The following is an 18,371-nucleotide window of genomic DNA, read 5'->3' as shown; positions in this document are numbered from 1 at the left end:
TCTCTGTTTTTGACTCTTAAGTCTCCTTCCTCTTCTTTCTTTGACTGGGCTCAGGATTAGCCTGGCCCCCGGCATCCGGCCTCCTTCGCGATTCCGGAGGAATTCCCCCCGCCAGTCCCGAGCCCAGCCGCCTGGCCCTACCCCTCCCGCGCAGCGGCCTGCTCCCACTGGACTCTTCGTACACCGCCCGCACTACCATTGGCTGAGTCCACGTTTCCCCGGATCCGGCCCGGCCCCTCTTTGGTCCTCTCCGCGCGGGTGGGGCGGGGGCGGGGGCCGCCCAGAGCGGGGCGGGGCCAAGCTTCCTGCCCCGCCCCGCCGAGCCCCAGTCCTCAGGCACGAGTCTCGCGGCTACAGAAACGGCCCCTCTTGAGGCGGCCGAACAGAGCCCCGACGGTCGGACCGACGACAGGGTCCCAGAGAGCAGGTGAGCGAGAGGTGCCAGGGCACCCCCATCTGGGAGAATCTCGGGGGCCACTTGTCTTCTCTGTTTCTCTCCCCCCCATGCTCCTGCACCCCCCTTTCTAACTGTATTCCTGCCTCAGTTTCCCTCCCCATTTCTCCCTTTCCTGCTGTCTCTGTCACTCTCTTGCTGTGTGGGCTAGGCGGTAGCAGACCGGGTCTGAACTGACCCCCACGGCATGGGGTGGTGCTCTGGGACCAGCACCCTCCTCCCCCCAACACGAGGACTCTGATGGACTCTGCCCCTTTCACAGTGCAGGGCACCAGGTGCTAGGGCTAGATTCCAGAGCTAGGAGGGCAAACCAGGTGGTGGGCAGCCAGGCCAAAGGCGTGGAGGTGACAATGAGTGGGACTTCCGGCTGGTCCTGGCAGCTGAGAGCCAGGGTCAGACCCACCCGAACTGGCCACCTTGGAGCTCCCCAATGGCCTGAAGCCATGGCCTTAGTTTTGCCAGCTGTGAATTGGGACCTTCATCACTGAGGTCTGGCAGTTGACCTGACCCAGATCTGCATGCATCACCACCTCCTCTATTCCGGGGGGCCTGCCTGGAGGAGGGCAGCCCTGCCTGTAAACAGGCCTCTGTTACTTCCTGAGCAGGGGGGAGAGGTGAATGCCCTGGGGTGCTACAGCCAGGGCCAGGGTAGTTTAGCCCAGTGGTTGGGGAGCTCAGACTTTGGAATAAGACAAACCTGGGTCTGCTCTGCCATTTTCACGATGGTACCTTGAACAAGTGATTCGAACCTCCCAGCCTCAGTTTCCTGTCGGAGGGACATAACTCCCGAGGGGTAAGGGCAGCTTCCAGGATTAACTGCAGGAATGTGGACCCTGCATGTCTCCTCCTGGCCCCCACCTCCTCCACCTTTCCCCCTCACCCCACTCTGCTCCAGCCACACCAGCCTCCACATTCCACCAACACACCAGGCACAGTCCTGCCTCAGGGCCTTTGCGTGGGCTGTTTCCTCTATCACCATGCCAGGTGCACAGGCGCCAACTTTAAAACACAACAGGTTGTCTAGATGGGCCGGGCCAAGGGACTGGCAAGGCTAGGGCTGGGCAGCTGGGAGGGGCCGAGGAGGGGCAGGCCCAGGGACGCTGTACCTATGGAAACCAGAACAAAGAGCTGTCACCCCAGCCATACAAACACCTGGGCTGAGCTTCTCTTGGCAGCCTTGGTGGCCTGGGATGCCGGTTGTGGGTGAGTGCCCAGACCACTGCAGGGGCAGTTTGGGGGCCCAAACCCCACTCGGGTGGGAGGTAGGTGGTCCCTAAGCAAAGAGACCAGTCAAGTAGGTACAGACTGGAGGCCCCACAGTTTCCTCTCCCACTGTGTGGCCTTGGGCGGGTCAGGTGAGGCCTGGGCAGGTGAGGGAACTTTTGGATGCTTGGCGATCCGATGTGGTAGGTTCAGGAGGACTCAGTGTCCCCTGACTGTTAACTTGGGCCACAAGAGGGTACCTAGGACAAAACTCGAGCTATTGTCATGGAAACAGCCCCAGAGGCAGATGTTGCATAAATGACTCATGCTGGTGCAGGTTCAGCCCCAGGTACTAAGGGCTGAGAGGTGGGGACATAGAAACGGGCAGGACTGGGCCCAGTATCAGAGAACTTGGGCTTTTACCCCAGAATCACCCCTCCATGAGACCACTTTCCCTAGAATCCTGCCACCTGAGCTTTCACAGCGGCACCTCTGGCTAAGTCCTTGGGATCTTCTGAGGTTCCATCCTCAGTTTTCCCTTCTGTCCAATGGGGTAGTGGAGTTTGGGGAATGTCTACCTGGGGGGAGGGGGGCTTCCAGAACTGTTTGTGCTGTGCTGCTATGTGACCTTGCGATATCTGTCTCTCTCTGGGCCTCAGTTTCCCTGGCTGGACATTGGAGCCCTTGGAGAAGATCTCTGACTCTGTGCCCCTCTGGTGCTGGGAGGTTGAAGGAATCTATTCATTCAACAAACAGGTTCTGAGCACTATTGTGTGCCAAGCATGGTGCAGGACCCTGCAATGACCAAGGTTAATCTGGTGTCTCTCCTCCCCCCAACTCAGCTCACAGATGGGAGTTGGGAGAGATAGACATTCATCCAGAAAAGCCATTAGGCTTAATTGGTTTTTTTTTTTTTTTTTTTTTTTTTTTTTTGTCTTTTTGCTATTTCTTTGGGCCGCTCCTGCGGCATATGGAGGTTCCCAGGCTAGGGGTTGAATCGGAGCTGTAGCCACCGGCCTACGCCAGAGCCACAGCAACGCAGGATCCGAGCCACGTCTGCAACCTACACCACAGCTCAAGGCAACGCCGGATCGTTAACCCACTGAGCAAGGGCAGGGACCGAACCTGCAACCTCATGGTTCCTAGTCGGATTCGTTAACCACTGCGCCATGACGAACTCCAGGCTTATTTGTAATTGTATGAAAAAAATGGAGACAGACGGATAGGGAAGTTAGTTAAGATGGGGGATCTGGAAGAGCCTCTTAAGGAGGTGACATCTGAACTGAAGCTCACAGACTAGAAAAAAACAGCCGTGTGGAGACTTTGGGGGAAAAGCAATCCAGGCAATGGGGACAGCTCATGCAAAGGCCCTGGGGCAGCACCATGCCGGGTGTGTTGGAAGAACAGCCAGGAGGCCACGTGGCTGGAGCAGAGCGAGCAAGGGGGAGAGAGGGAGGAGGTGGGGGCTGATAGTGGCCAGGGGCAGGCAGTGCAGGGCCTGTGGGCCACTGGGAGGTCTTGGGCTTCTACCTGGAGGAAGTTGGGATGCCTGGAGGGCTGTGGGCAGAGGTCCAGGGCCTGACTTAGGTGCTCACTGGTACCCTCTGGTGGCTGCTCCAGAGAAGACAGACTGTAGGGGGTGAGGGCAAGAGCCAGGTGACAGGCATGGAGGCTAAGCAAGAGGTGAGAAGTGGGTGGAGCCCAGACTCATTTAGGGGCTGCATCCACATTCCTGCTGAGTGACCCAAGCCTCCTCTACCTTTTGTTAAAAATCTTTTGCTCAGCCTAGTCCCAGCCTGTCTTTCTCTGCAGTGGGTTGGGCCGTGGTTTCCAAGTATTCATTTTTGCCTACACCCACTATCCCAGCTCCCACTGCAGCCTGGCAGGCAGCCAGACCGTGCTTGGGATGGCCCCCAAGGGCTCTGGGGACCCAGGTTTGAGGACTGCTGGTATCCACCCCCCACCTCAGACACGAAGGTCCTCCCCCCTCCCCTTTGGCCATATCAAACTGAGCACCGACTGGGAGACCTGAGTGAGGTTTGATAAAGAGCCCGAAGCAGCGGGTGCCCTGATGTTGGCAGGGGGTACAGTGCAGGGGACAAGGGCCGTGGGGGCATCTGCCACAGTGGGCCACCCTGGGGTGGGCTGAGAGAGGAGAGGAGGGCCGGCTTGGTCTTGCTGAATGGGCCCATCAATTATTGACACCCTTCACTGGGGCATGAAGAATTCATGCGGAGGCTGGGCTGCTCCATGGACCAGAGACATGCCAGAGCCAGCTCGCCCCCTGGCTCATGAGAGCCACTTGCTATGTTGTCAGGAATTTTGTGATCCGCTTTTGTTAACATCACCATTATTTCAAATGATAGATTATCAATACAAGTGGAAGAAAAAAATCCATTTTTTTAAAATGACAGGCTAAATTTACAAATACATTATATTTAAAACAAAGGTATGGACTATCATTCAGCTATAAAAGGAGTGACTAGCACTTGCTACAACATGGATGAATCTTGAAAACATGATGCTCAGTGGGAGAAGTCAGACACAATCACACAGTGTGTGATGCTTTTTATATGAAAAATAGGCAAATCCATAGAGGCAGAAAGTAGATTAGCGGTTGCCAAGGGGCTGGGGTTGAGGGATGGGGAAGGATTGCTAATGTGGATGGGATTTCTTTTGGGGGTGATGGAACATTCTAGAATTAAACAGTGGTGATGGTTACCCAGCTCTGTGAATATATAAAAACCACTGAATTGTACACTTTGGAAGGGTGAATTTTATCCTAAGTGACTTATATACTTCAACACATTATAAAAAAGCCTAGGACATAAATCATCAAAAATCCCAACTTTTGGTTTATTTTACTGCTTTTTGCGATGCTCTTGAGGTTATTTTTTTGATGGAAATGGTGAGCAGTTCTTCCCAACTCCATGTTCAAGCTGGAAGCTTGAAATTGGCTGTGGTGGGAGAATTTACACCATGGAAATTGGCAAATGCCACAGATCAGGGCTTGATATATTGTTCTGTTGATCATCTAATCCAGAGGTTGGCCAGCCTTTTTCTATAATGGGCCAGATAGTAAATATGATTGGCTTTATAAGCCATATGGCCTTTGTTGCTTCTAGTCAAGGCTGTGCTCCAACATGTACATGAATGGGTGTGTGTGGCCATGTGCCAATAAAACTTTATTTACAAAAACAGGCGGTGGGCCAGAGTTCGCCACCCCCTGGGATAATTTTAGGAAATGTCAACAATGAAAATTAAGTTGTAAAGGGTGGTATGTCTCTAGATGCTTCCTTGTACAGCACAAAAGCACTGAGGAACAATTCTTTGAGTACTGACATCTGATTCGGCAAAGAAGTTGCTCACTTAGAGGATGAAGGCATGAGTGAAATCTGAATTCTCCTTGTTCATATAAGATATCACCCAGGGAGTTCTGTGGTGCAGTGGGTTAAGGATCTGGCATTGTCACTGCAGCAGCTTGGATTGCTGCTGTCACAAGGGTTCAGTCCCTGGCCCAGGAACTTCCACATGCCATGGGCATGGGAAAAAAAAGAGAGAGAGAAAGAGGGACTATCCAGTGACATCCGTGTCAGAACTGCTCGTTTGTTTGTCGCAACTATAGATCAGGCTGTTGGTATCAGTTTGGCAAAACTCAGAACATTTAATGAGCATCAGTTGGTTGTGTGGAGTTTCCAGAAAGGTTTACTATCTACTTCCTTATGTCTATAAGCTGCATGGCACACATCCCTTATGTCAGGAACATTTGTGATAAACATATGTATGTACCAATGTGCCTACATTCATTTTTCCTGGAGGGCTGGTGGTTGAGAATTTTCTAGCACATGGCTAACTGGATGGGATGCAGCATTCATGGCACACCTGGGGCAGTGGGGACCCTGGGAAGCAGGATTTCCTGCCCTGTGGAACCCCCATCACCCCCACACACAGCACCCAGGACCAGGACTGTGTGGGTTGAGGGGCCTGGCTGCGACCTGGGTTGCCGTGTGCTCAGCTCGGGTTGGGTGGGGGGCAGTGGGCAGGGTCTCCCCACCTGGGTTTCCCAACCTGCAGGGTGTGGGTAGAGGCCCTAAGGCTGGACCATGCCCAGCGTGCCGCAGAGACAAGGAAAGGAGAGACGGTAAGGAGGGGAGGCCGGTGATATGATGGGAGAAGCTGGCCCTGCTCCAGGGTTTGGGGACTGAAGGGATCAGGAAGAACAGGGTCCACCGGGCCACTGCCATCCACTGCCGTGTCCCCTTTCCCTGGGGGTGGGGACACGGTCCTGCCTCCCTGCTTTTGCCCGGGCAAGTGAAGGATGCTGTCATATCTAGAGCAACTTGAGGCTCCATTATCAAGTCCTGTGGGCCTGAGCTTTTAAGGAGGGAAATTCTATTTAATCAAACATGTACTGGAGTTCCTGTTGTGGCTCATCAGGCTAAGAGCCCGACTAGTATCCATGAGGATGCAGGTTTGATCCCTAGCCTCGCCCAGTGTGTTTGTAGCCACTTGGGAAGATGGAGTGTCCAAAATGGGGACGGGGACAAAGGTCAGAGTGAAAAGACGAAGTAGGGTTGGCAGAGGGTGAAAGTCTGAGGTAGGGATAGAGGGCCGGGGTTCTGCTGAATGTGGGGGCAGGGCAGGAGTCAGCAGAGCCAGGGATTCAGCAACTAGACACCCATTTCACAGATGGGCAAGATGCCCCCAGGGACTGAGGCTCATCTGGAGTCATGATGGGGAGGCCCCAGGGCTGTGGGAGGGCCTGGACAGTGGCTTTTACGGGGCCTGTGGATTGGCCTTCAGTCTTCGACCCATCTGCCCCAGGGTCTTTGCACCAGCTCTTCCTGCTGCCTGGCTCACACCACCCCAGACCCTTTCCTTTCAGTCCCAACTCCAGGGGCTCCACCTCAGAAAGGCTTTCCTGACCACCTGGCCAAAGTCACCTGCTGTCCCCAGTTGTCACTGCCCCCCTGTCCTCAGGCCTTACTGTCCCTGAAATTATCTAATTTATTTCCATGTTCATTGGTTCCTGGTGCCTTCTTCTAGCAAGGGTGACACTTCTTAGGTAGCCACTTTGGAAATTTGGAGAGTTTTCCCACTTCTGATAATAACAGGATGTGCTAGCATTTAGGGGGCAGGGACCAGGGACACTACATGTCCAGCCATGCTCAAGGCAGCCCCTCAGCCCTGACAACTTCCTAATGTCCTGCCAGAAACATAAACCGATGACTAGGGTTTTAATATTCAGTGCATGTTCCTGAAACGCAACTTCTGGGTAAATCAAGGGAAGATGGAGCTCTTTTTTTGGTTTTTGTTTTGGTTTTTTGGCTGTACCCAAGGCAACTGGAAGTCCCTGAGCCAGGGAATGAACCTGCACTATGGCTGCAACCTGCGCCACAGCTACTGCAACACCAGATCCTTAACCTGTGACACATGGGAACTTCCTGGAGCTCTTTTTTATAGGAATTTGTGGCCACATGTTAACCCCAATGCCCTGTATGGGGAAAGCCTCTGACAGATTCACTCCATTATCAAGTGCAGTGGGCCTGAGCTTTTAAGGAGGGAAATTCTATTTAATCAAATATGTATTGGAGTTCCTGTTGTAGCTCATCAGGTTAAGATCCCAACTAGTATCCATGAGGATGCAGGTTTGATCCCTGGCCTCTCCTAGTGTGTTGAGGATCCGGCGTTGCTGTGAGCTGTGGTGTAGGTCGCAGACGTGGCTCAGATCTGGCACTGCTGTGGCTCTGGTGTGGACTGGCAGCTACATCTCCAATTAGACACCTAGCCTGGGAACCTCTATATGCCAGAGGTACGGCCCTAAAAAGACAAATAAATAAATAAATAAATGTCATCAGACACGGTGCCCTTTTGTGTCTGGCTTCTCTGAGCATCATGTTTCCAAGGTCCATCCTCATTGTAGCAACTATCAGTACCTTATTCCTTTTTATGACAGAATAATATTCCAGTGTGTGGATGCACCATGTTTTGTTTGTCCATTTATCTGTTGATGGCTGTTTGGGCTGTTTCTACCTTGGGGCTATGTGTGTGTATAAGTTTTTGTATGAAGGTATATTTTTATTTCTGGAGGGCAGATGCTCAGGAGTGGAATTGCTGGGTCACGTGGTAACTGTGTGTTTGAAGAACTGCCAAAAATCTGTTTTCCATTGTGGTTGCACCATTTTCCCTTCTTTTCAGCCTTGTATGAGGACCCCAGTTTCTCCCATCCTTGCTAGCCCTTGGTCTCGTCTGTCTCTTTGGTAACAAACTTCCTAGTAGGGGTGAGGTGATGGATCATTATGATTTTGGCTTCTGTTTTTCTAGTCGCCGATGATGTCGAGCATCTTTTCGCCTTCTTATCGGCCATTTACATATCTTCTTTGGAGAAATGGCAGACATTTTTAATTGAGATATAATTCACTTGCCATAAAGTTCACACTTTGAAAGTTTCCAATCTGCTGGGTTTTAGGGTATTTACATTGCTTTGTAACCATCTAGCTCAATGACTTTTTACATTCATGTAGACCCAGATCAACACATAGGACATGAAACATTCTGGAACTCTTCCCTGTACAATCCCTCTCACCTTTATCACCCTCTGTAAATTGTACTTTTATACCAGTGGATGGAGGTAGATGACACTGCCTGCAGACTGTGTTTCAGGGAAATGGGGGCAAGTTTTTTTGTAATAGGGAGGTGGCATGGGGTCTAGAAGGCTGGGACCTCTTGAAAGGCAGGGACTGTTTGGGCTGTTTCTACTTTGGGGCTATGTGTGTGTATAAGTTTTTGTATGAACGTATGATCTCTCTTGGTCACTGCTATATCCTCAGTGCCTGGGACACAGCTAGCGCTCCATAAGTGCTCACTGAGCAACTAAGTGTTCCAGCCGAGCCTTTGTATGTTAGTGGACTTTTTTGGCTTGTGATGACAGTGGAGTATTCTGGCATTTGGTGGCCAGGGACACTGGCCATCTGGATGCTGGGCCCCTCAGCAGTCTGGGAAGGCCCTGCCCCAAAGGGCTGACGTGGTACAGCCCAGCCCCTCCTGGCCTGCCTGCCCTTGGACCTGGATGAGTGCGGCTGGCAGGAAGGAAGTCTGGGGATTATTTTGGTCCCCAGTGTGCTCCCTTGGGACAGCAGTCATCTCCTTGTGTGGCTGCTTGGAAGGGGGTGTTTCTGGTAGAACAATGGGTGAGGGAGGAGGTGTGAGGAGCCATGCAGCTGGCCTGGTCCAGGTGCCACAGGTCTGGAGAGGGCCCGAGGGGCTAGGAGTGTGGAGCCCAAAGGGGAGGCCACAGCTGCACTCACTCCCACCCCTTTTCCTTCTGTGCTTGGCAGGGTGGGGGCAGGGCGGTGCTGCTGCTGAGGGCCCAGGCTCTTCCTGACTCTGGTAAACAGGACCAGCTTCCCCCGAACCAACATGCAGACTTGCAGATGGGAAGGTCAAGGCCCAGACCCTGCCTAGGGTCACAGAGCAACTGAACAGGCAGAAAGACTTAGGCTCCAGGGTCCTTGGGCTCCAGGTGTTGGGAGTTCTCTTTGGGTTCCAATGTTTGCAGCCCATCCTTTCCCTTGTGCACTCGACAAACACTTATGGGGTACCTGCTATGTACCAGGCGCTGGGCTGACCACCACAGACATGATGTGAACAAGAAAGATGCAGCCCCTGCCCACATCATCAAGCCAGGGAAACGGGCACTGAAACCAAAGTCAGGGCCGTGATGGAGGATGCTCAGGTGCTATGGGAACCGAGGGGGCACCTGGCCCAGGCTGGGGCATCTGGGAAGTCTTCCAGGAGGAGGTGACAGTAATGCTGGGACTTGAATGAGGAGCAGGAGTTTAAGGGATGAGTGATGGGGAGGAGGGGTGCAGGTAGAGGGAATGGAATAGAAGATTTTATTTTTTGTCTTTTGTCTTTTTAGGGCCACACCTGTGGCATATGGAGGTTCCCAAGCTAGGGGTCGAACCGAAGCTGTAGCTGCTGGCCTATGCCACAGCTGCAGCAACACCAGATCCAAGCCGCGTCTGCAACCTACACTGCAGCTCATGGCAACGCCGGATCCTTAACCCACTGAGCGAGGCCAGGGATGGAACCGGAAACCTCATGGTTCCTAGTCAGATTCATTTCTGCTGTGCCACGACAGGCACAGCATATTTTAGAGAACATAGTGAGAGGCACGGGTGTCCCTTGGTGCTGCTCTTTTTTCCAGAGAACTTCACAGAGAAATTGGTCTATACATTCAGGGAGCTGAATGGTATAGGGCTTGAATGGTGGAATTTTAGTGGCACCCAGCCTCTTGCCCAGGGAAGGCTCAGAGCATGGGGAACAGGCTAGTCACAAACTTCTGTCCCAGGATGGAGTTAGTTCTCTGACCTAACAGTCATCGTCTTCCATTTTACAGGTGGGTAAACTGAGGCACAGGGAAGCTATGTTGCTGGACCAAGTGGTCAGAGCCAGGAGCAGGCCCTAAATATTTTGTCATGGGGGACAGCTCCCAGCCCCCAGGACTCAGGGCAACTAGCAGGCATCAGATAGGGAAGGCAGAGGGAGTTAGGTGTGCAGAGGTGCTGGGGGCAGGCAGTCCCTGTGCTGCTGTGTGGCCTTGGGGAAATGGCTCAGCCTCTCTGAGCCTGTGTAATTTCTTCTGCAAATGGGCAACCAGCTCAGTACCAGGTAAACACGATGAAATGGGCACATGCTGCTGGCGCAGGCCCTGCCACGCGGCGCTGAGTCAACTGCACCCTTGCTCTGGCCCCAGCCTGTGTACAGGGTCCAGGGCTGGTACAGGGGGCAGGGAAGACTGGTTCATTAATCTCCAGGCCCGCCCTGACCTCTGTGGGCAGGGAGAGGGCGGCTGAGGCTTGGGACTTCTCCCGGGGTCTGAGTTTACACAAAGATAGGCTTTGTGGGGGTTCCTGGGGTTGAGTGGGTGCCCATGTGGCATTCCTGGTCTGGCTGGCCTACAGCTGCAGTGGGGGTGGATTCTGACCAGAGTCTGGAGCAGCAGTGGGTGAGGAGGGCTGGGGGTGGGTCTCGGGCTCCCTCATTCATTCAGCAGGCAGATGTTTCTCGAGTCTCCAAAGACACCACGGACAAGGGATGAGGCCCATTATCTCTACTGTGGCCTGCTGTGAGGCAGACCACTGAGGAAGCAAAGCCAGGGGGACAGGGCAGTGATGGGGGGACCTGGAGGTGTTATGTGGCTTACAGGAGGTGCCTCATGGTCAGTGTGGCTGTTCAGCTATGGTTTCTGAGAGAAAGTGGTATCCAGGCTGAGCTGAGGGATGAAACTGCAAGGGGGAGAGGTGGGGACTTAGGTAGGGGTCAGGGCTTTGGGGGATGTTTATGAGTCCACCAAGGAAGAGGCAAGGGTTTGGGGGCCAAGGTGTTGGGGGATGTATAGGAGTTTACCAGGGAAGTGCAGGGGCTGGACTGAGGTGTGGGGCTTGGTCGTGGGAGCCATGAGGAGCTGCTAGCTGGTTCTTAGAAGGGAAAGGCCAAGCCCAGATGTGCACTTTAGGAAGAATTCTGGTGCTGGAGGAAGCTCCAGAGCCTGGAGAATCTGGAAGACTGTTATGGCAAGAAGGACAAAAGGAGATAGATTTAAGGGACAGACGGAGGTCCAGGCTCCTGCGGTTGGAGGCCTGGTCACTAGAGAGCTGGCCTGCCATTCACCTTGGCCACCTTCCAGGCCCTTTCCTAGGTGGAAGCTATTGCAAGTCAGTGTTTCTGTGTCAGAGGAATCATTGGAGCAATGGGTTTCCAGAAACCCCACAATGGCCCTGGGGAACCCCCACCCAGGCCACTGCCCACCTGACTCATTCAGGGACTGACTTAGGGCCCAGAGACATCCACCATAAACTCACGGGGCTGGTGAGGCTGGCAGGATTGGTAGCTAGGCTCCTCCACCCTGAACAGCCCAGGGGTTGGGGCTAGGACCCTGTCTCATGGAACTTTGGCATGAGGGTGGGGGATGATAAGCTGCCCCCCAGTGATAACTCACTTTGAGCCCCTTCTCAACTCACAGCAAGGATACAGTGGGTTTGAGGGCTGGTGCCAGGGCCCACAAGTAGTGGGATTCATCAGGCTCTGCTCATTAATCTCCAAAATATACAAACAGCTCATGCAACTCAGTAACAAAAAACCAACCCAATCAAAAAATGGGCAGAAGACTTAAACAAACATTTCTCCCAAGAAGACATACAGATGGTCAACAGGCACATGAAAAGATGCCCTAATTATTACAGAAATATAAATTGAAACTACAAGGGGGTATCACCTCACACCAGTCAAAATGGCCATCATAAAATCTACACATAAATGCTGGAGAGAGAGTTCCCCGTCATGGCTCAGCAGTTAACGAACCCAACTAGTATCTATGAGGATACGAGTTCAATCCCTGGCCTCATTCAGTGGGTTAAGGATTCAGCTTTGCCATGAGCTGTGGTGTAGGTCGCAGACATGGCTTGGATCCCACATTGCTGTGGCTGTGGCGCAGGCCAACAGCTACAGCTCCAATTCGACACCTAGCCTGGGAACCTTCATATGCTGTGATTGCGGCTCTAAAAAGACAAAAAAAAAAAAAAAAAGAAAGAAAAGAAATGCTGGAGAGGGTGTAGAGAAAGGGAACCCTTCTACACTGTGAGTGGGAATGTATACTGGTGTAGCTACTGTGGAGAACAGTGTAGAGGTTCCTCAAAAACTAAAAATAGAGTTGCCATAGGATCCAGCAATCCCACTCCTGGGCATATATCACAACAAAACTATAATTTGAAAAGATATATGCACACCTATATTCATAGCAGCACTATATTCAATAGCCAAGACCTGGAAATAACCTAAGTGTCCACTGACAGATAAATTGATAAAGAAGATGTGGCACATATATACAATGGAATATTGCTCAGCCATAAAAAAGAATGAAATAATGCCATTTGCAGCAACATGAATGGACTTGGAAATTCTCATCCTAAGCAAAGAGAACAATAAATGCTATACAATGCCATGTATATGTGGAATCTAAAATGTGATGCAAATGAAGAACTTATCTACAAAATGGGATCAGATCCACAGACACAGAGAATAGACTTTTGGTTGCCAAAGGGGGAAGAGGGGAGGGATGGACTGAGAGTTTGAGATTAGAGGATGCAAACTAGTATTTATAGGATGGATAAACAACAAGGTCCTACTGTATAGCACAGGGAACATACGATATACAGTAATAAACCGTAATAGAACCCCCTACCCAGATTTCACCATTACACATTAACTCCTTTGACCTTTTTTTTTGTTTTTGTTTTTGTCTTTTTAGGGCCACACCCGTGGAATATGGAGGTTCCCAGCCTAGGGGTCGAATTGGAACTGTAGCCACCGGCCTACGGCCTATGCCACAACCCACAGCAACACCAGATCCAGATCCGAGTTGCATCTTCGACCTACACTGCAGCTCATGGCAACGCCAGATCCTTAACCCACTGAGTGGGGCCAGTGATCGAACCTGTGTCCTCATGGATACTAGTCAGATTCATTTCTGCTGAGCCACGAAGGGAACACCTGACCTTTTTTTTTTTTTTTGTCTTTTTGCCATTTCTTGGGCCGCTCTCGCGGCATATGAGGTTCCCAGGCTAGGGGTCGAATTGGAGCTGTAGCCACCGGCCTACTCCAGAGCCACAGCAACACGGGGATCCGAGCCGCGTCTTTAACCTACAGCACAGCCCACGGCAACGCCGGATCCTTAACCCACTGAGCAAGGCCAGGGATCGAACCCGCAACCTCATGGTTCCTAGTTGGATTTGTTAACCACTGCGCCACGACGGGAACTCCCACCTGACCTTTTTTTTAAAGAAACAAATTCCCTTAGGTCGCTTAGAGTCCCTTGGGTCATCATATCTTTGGTGTGAATGGTATGTTTTTTTCCTTGGCCGCACCCACAGCACATAGAAGGTCCTGGGTCAGGAATGGAACCCGCACCAGACACTGACAGGAGCCATAGCAGTGACAAGACCAGATCTTAAACCTGCTGAGCCAGCAGGGAACTCCTCAATGCTATTTGTTTCCAAACTTTTCCTATGTAGGTTTTTGCCTTCTGTGCTCCAGCTACACGGAATTTCCCTCCTCTAGGCCTTGGAGCACGCAGATCTCCCCCCCCCCTCCCCCCCGCGGAAGCCGTCCCCATTTTCTTACCTGTCCCTTTCTCCAGGAGGCCTGCCCGGTCCACCTCGATCTGCTGGGGTGCATGCACCATGGGCTCTTGCCGCTTTCCGGACAATAACACTTGCTACGTGTTCCTGGGGGGCTCACTGGTCTGCCACACACACCCGTCCTGGCACGCAGAGTAGGTCTGTGGAATGAGCACTCGGGAGTCCATAGACTCCCCTGGAGATAGGCTATTGGCGGGCGCCCATTTCCCGGATTGGGAAGACGGTGGTCACCAACGTTAGTGGCCCACCCAGGTTAGGCCCTGGAGGCCGGGCCGTGCGCACCTGAAGGCCGGCTTGTCTGTCTCTCCCCAGCAGGGCGGATGGACACCTTCAGCACCAAGAGCCTGGCCCTGCAGGCCCAGAAGAAGCTGCTGAGCAAGATGGCGTCAAGGACGGTGGCAGCCGCATTCATCGATGACACGAGCAGCGAGGTGCTGGACGAGCTGTACCGCGCCACCAAGGAGTTCACTCGCAGCCGCAAGGAGGCCCAGAAGGTGGTCAAGAACCTGGTCAAGGTGGCCGTGAAGCTGGGCGTCCTGCTCCGCGGTGGGCAGCTGGGCGCTGAGGAGCTGGCGCGGCTGCAGAGCTTCCGCCAGCAGGCGCGCCGCTTAGCCATGACCGCTGTCAGCTTTCACCAGGTGGACTTCACCTTCGACCGGCGCGTGCTGGCCGCCTCCCTGCTCGAGTGCCGGGACCTGCTGCACCAGGCCGCGGGCGCGCACCTGACCGCCAAGTCCCACGGCCGCATCAACCACGTGTTCGGCCACTTTGCGGATTGCGACTTCCTGGCCGCGCTTTACGGCCCCGCCGAGCCTTACCGCTCCCACCTGCGCAGGATCTGCGAGGGCCTCACCAGGATGCTGGACGAGGGCAGCATCTGACCTCCGACCTGGGTCTTCCCGCTGGGGGCGGGGCTTGCGGGCTTTTTTAACTTCTTTTCTCCCGGTTTGACTCTGGCCAACTTCCCCCCCACCCCTTCCCACACGTACACACACGGGTGACCCGTACCTTCTTGGGGAACTCACGTCACCTCGGCTCCGGCCCAATCTACATGGGGAGAGGAACTCAGCGTGGAGCCGGGCACAGCCTGCCTGCGCCAGCGGCCTCCCCGCACACCTGGAGACCCCTGTCCCTCGGGTGCAACCTCTGAACAGTGACCCTTGAGTGACCCATCTGTACCCCTCAAATCACTCGGTGTCTCTGAAAGCTGGTGGCTTCCCACTTTAATGTTGTTGCCTGGGCTTTTTCATTCCTACAGAAAGGGTCCTGAGGGACCAGGAGAAAGGGGATGTTATGGAGTGAGCTATGTCCTTGCCCCCAAGTTCTTCTGTTGAAGTCCTAACCACTGGGCCCACTGATTATGACCTAATTTGGAAAGAGGGTGATTGCAGATGTAATTAGTTAAGATGAGTTCATACTGGAGCAGGGTGGGGCCCTAAGCCACTGTGACTGGTGTCCCTGTAAGAAGGGGACATCTGGACTCAGACACAGAGGAGAATGCTATGTGAAGATGGAGGCAGAAATTGGAGGGATGTGTCAGGGAGACAAGGAATGTCAAGGATGGCCTGCAACCAACAGAAGCTGGGAGAGAGCCTGGAACAACACTCAGAGGGAACCAGCCTGGCCAATGCCTTGATTTCAGACTTCTGGCCTCCAGAGCTGAGAGTGAACAAGCTTCCCTTGTTTCAACCACCCAGGCTGGGGCACTTTGTTCCACAGCCCAGGAAATGAGCCCAGGGGGCCATGGTGTGGGCTGTGGTGGGTGCAGGCGTCTGGGTGAGGGTGCCTCCTCCCTTTGGTTGGCATCACAACCCTGACTCCTCATGGGAGGAGATAGAGGCCCCCCTCCGCTTGCCCCATGCAGGGCACCAGGGGGAATCCATCTGAGATGTGGGCATATTTTTAAACGATCATTTCATATTTGGAAAACAAACACAATTGTTTTTCTAGGACAGGCCTTAGAAACAAAGCTCTGCAAATCCTGGCTTTGGTGACACCCAGCTGAAGTGGTGATTCTTTTTTTTTTTTTTTTTGTCTTGTCTTTTGAGGGCTGCACCCGTGGCATATGGAGGTTCCCAGGCTAGGGGTCTAATTGGAGCTGTTGCTGCTGGCCTACGCCAGAGCCACAGCAACCCGGAATCTGAGCCGCGTCTGCCAACTACACCACAGCTCATGGCAATGCTGGATTCTTAACCCGCTGAGCAAGGCCAAGGATTGAACCTGCAACCTCATGGTTCCTAGTTGGATTCATTTCTGCCGCTCCATGACAGGAACTCCTCCTGAGGTGGTGATTCTTAACTTGGGGAATGGAGGGGGCACATGGGGGTATGGGAGAGTATCTGTGATTTATTTGTCAGAAGTGGGCATGGATTTTAGACGATTACAAGATATAGCTGCAGGTCTGACCACATCAGGGTGGGAAGGTTACTCTGGTCACCCTCAGGGGAGTGGGGAACAACGTCCCATGACTGTTCTTGCAGAACCTGGTCTGTTTAAGGGCAGAGGTTGCAAACAGGAGGCCTGCAGGCCTTATTAGGTGAGAAGATGGGTTTGCTTGGCCCCATCCGTGTTTGAGGCATTTAGAATTAGTTGCCAAAACTTAAAACCAAGGAAATTACCCCTGCCAATCTACAATGGAAGTTCCTCTAGAAAATTTGCCTGCACTGCCTGCTGGTGAAGCTGCATAGAGGTTGCCCATCTTTGCCACAGTCCCCACCACTCCTTTTTGCCTCTCCATGGCATGCTGGGCTGGCTGATAGATTAGGACCCCAGATTCAGGGCAGTGTCTCTGTTTGGTTTCCGCTGCCCTGCAAAATCCAAAGGCTTTCACCCAAGAGCCAGTGGTCCTATCTCTCTCTGCCCTCCATTCCTAAGGCAAACTTACCCTCTTATCTCAGGTCAAGAAACAGATCTTCAAATTCGAGTACAAACATGCATTCTGGTTATGTCATGAAGCCCAAAATGAAATCCTTTGCTCTGCTGATTGAATAATATCCATGTGATATGGCTTTGTACTTGTTCCCTGCTGGGCTAGCCAGCCTGTCTTGACTCTTTTTATACATTTGAGGTTTAATTAAAAAAAAACAAACAAACAAGTGGCGCTATAGAATTATGTAAATAAAAACATTTGACAGTTTTCTCTCACCTGCCAAGGTTGTCTGCCTTTCGAATGGAAGCTGCACACAAAAATGTCACTTGCCCACAGCCAGTTGGCAGACCACAGACCAGCAGGCGTGGCAGAGGTTGGTTTCTGCAGCCCAAATGGCTTGGTCCAGCCCCTCATCATGGCCAAAAGTCCTGAGGCCAGCTGGCTTCACTCAGCAGAAAGCTACATTCAGAGATGCCCTGCTGTCTCCCAGCACACTGCACTCCCTGCTCTGCCTCCTTGCTGGTGCCCAGCACTCAGAAGTGGTATGTGACTGATGCCAGGCTGGCTGGGGTCTGACCCTCACAGGCCTCAGGGCTCTGGGCCCACTGTTGCTTCTGCCTGGGTCCGGCTGCCTGGTTTTTGCAAGAGGCCCTGGGCAGTCATCTCCTAGGCCCTGTTGAGACCTGCAGGTGCCTGTGCTTGGTGGGGATGAGCCTCCCCGTGGACACATGTGCTCCAGAGCTTCTCAAGAGGCGATGCAGACTGTGTGCACTTGACTGTTAAGGCTGCTGGTCCCTCCCCCAAGTATCTTGGGCCTGAGGTCCTCCTTAGTTGTTACTGGCTCTGAGAGCAGCTGTCTTGTGCTTTCCCTCGGGAAGGCTCCTACGGCAGCAGCATTGTGGCCCTGAGCCAGGACCCTGTGCCCCTGGCCACTTTCTTTTCTGATGGGCAGGGCCACAGCATCACCTGGCTCCTCTGTGACACAAGGGAGGGACAGGTGAGTGACAGCCATGGAGAGGCCTCAGACCACCAGCAGCACAGTGATTCTGACTAGTGAAGACCTGCTTCAGAGTCACACGGTTCCTTCCCCCACAGGCAGAGCCAGGCTGACGGTCAAGTGGTGGGGGGGTCAGACTCCCAGCCCCCACTGCTAGGAGACCCAGCCCCCTGAGTGGCTGGGGATTTCAGTTATCTATTTGTTTCCCTGTGGTGTTTTTTTTTTTTTTTTGCTTTTTGTTTTTTTTTTAAGTTCACTGAGCTGCAAAGCCAATCACGGGGAGCAGAAGAGGTCTGCCGGGGAGTGCTCACCCTCTGCTGGGCGTGGCCAGCTCCGCCCCGAGGTCCACAGGCAGTTGTGCCTGGAGGTTCCCTGTGCCTGGGGCGACACAGCACACCCATCTCCAGCAGCCAAGGGAAATGGGGACCCCTAGCACTGCATGCCCAACCAGGTAGGCACTAGCCAAGATTATGTTTACTTTTTTTTTTTTTAAGGCCGCACCCACGGCATATGGAGGTTCCCAGGCTAGGGGTCGAGTCAGAGCTACAGCTGCCGTCCAACACCACGGCCACAGCAACATGGGATCCAAGCCACGTCTGTGACCTACCCCACAGCTCACGGCAACACTGGATCCTTAACCCACTGAGC

General features: G+C 53.1%; 1 protein-coding gene across 4 annotated transcripts; it reads left to right on the top strand.

Annotated features, from left to right (window-relative positions):
* Positions 1 to 320: 320 nt before the first annotated feature.
* Positions 321 to 15,084, top strand: TNFAIP8L1 (TNF alpha induced protein 8 like 1). Of its 4 annotated transcripts, none has more exons than XM_047777442.1 (2): positions 321 to 427; positions 14,173 to 15,084. In XM_047777442.1, exon 2 carries the CDS (start codon positions 14,178 to 14,180, stop codon positions 14,736 to 14,738), a length of 561 nt encoding a protein of 186 aa, XP_047633398.1. In that variant the 5' UTR covers positions 321 to 427; positions 14,173 to 14,177; the 3' UTR covers positions 14,739 to 15,084. The 4 variants fall into 4 exon arrangements, with proteins under 4 accessions (XP_047633398.1, XP_047633399.1, XP_047633397.1 ...); XM_047777443.1 differs by having other exon boundaries at positions 14,170 to 15,084; XM_047777441.1 differs by lacking the exon at positions 321 to 427 and adding an exon at positions 1,569 to 1,657.
* Positions 15,085 to 18,371: the final 3,287 nt, after the last annotated feature.

This window comes from Phacochoerus africanus, chromosome 4, assembly GCF_016906955.1.
Source record: "Phacochoerus africanus isolate WHEZ1 chromosome 4, ROS_Pafr_v1, whole genome shotgun sequence".
Lineage (NCBI taxonomy): Eukaryota > Metazoa > Chordata > Mammalia > Artiodactyla > Suidae > Phacochoerus > Phacochoerus africanus.
This window is presented reverse-complemented; position numbering and strand designations above follow the sequence as displayed.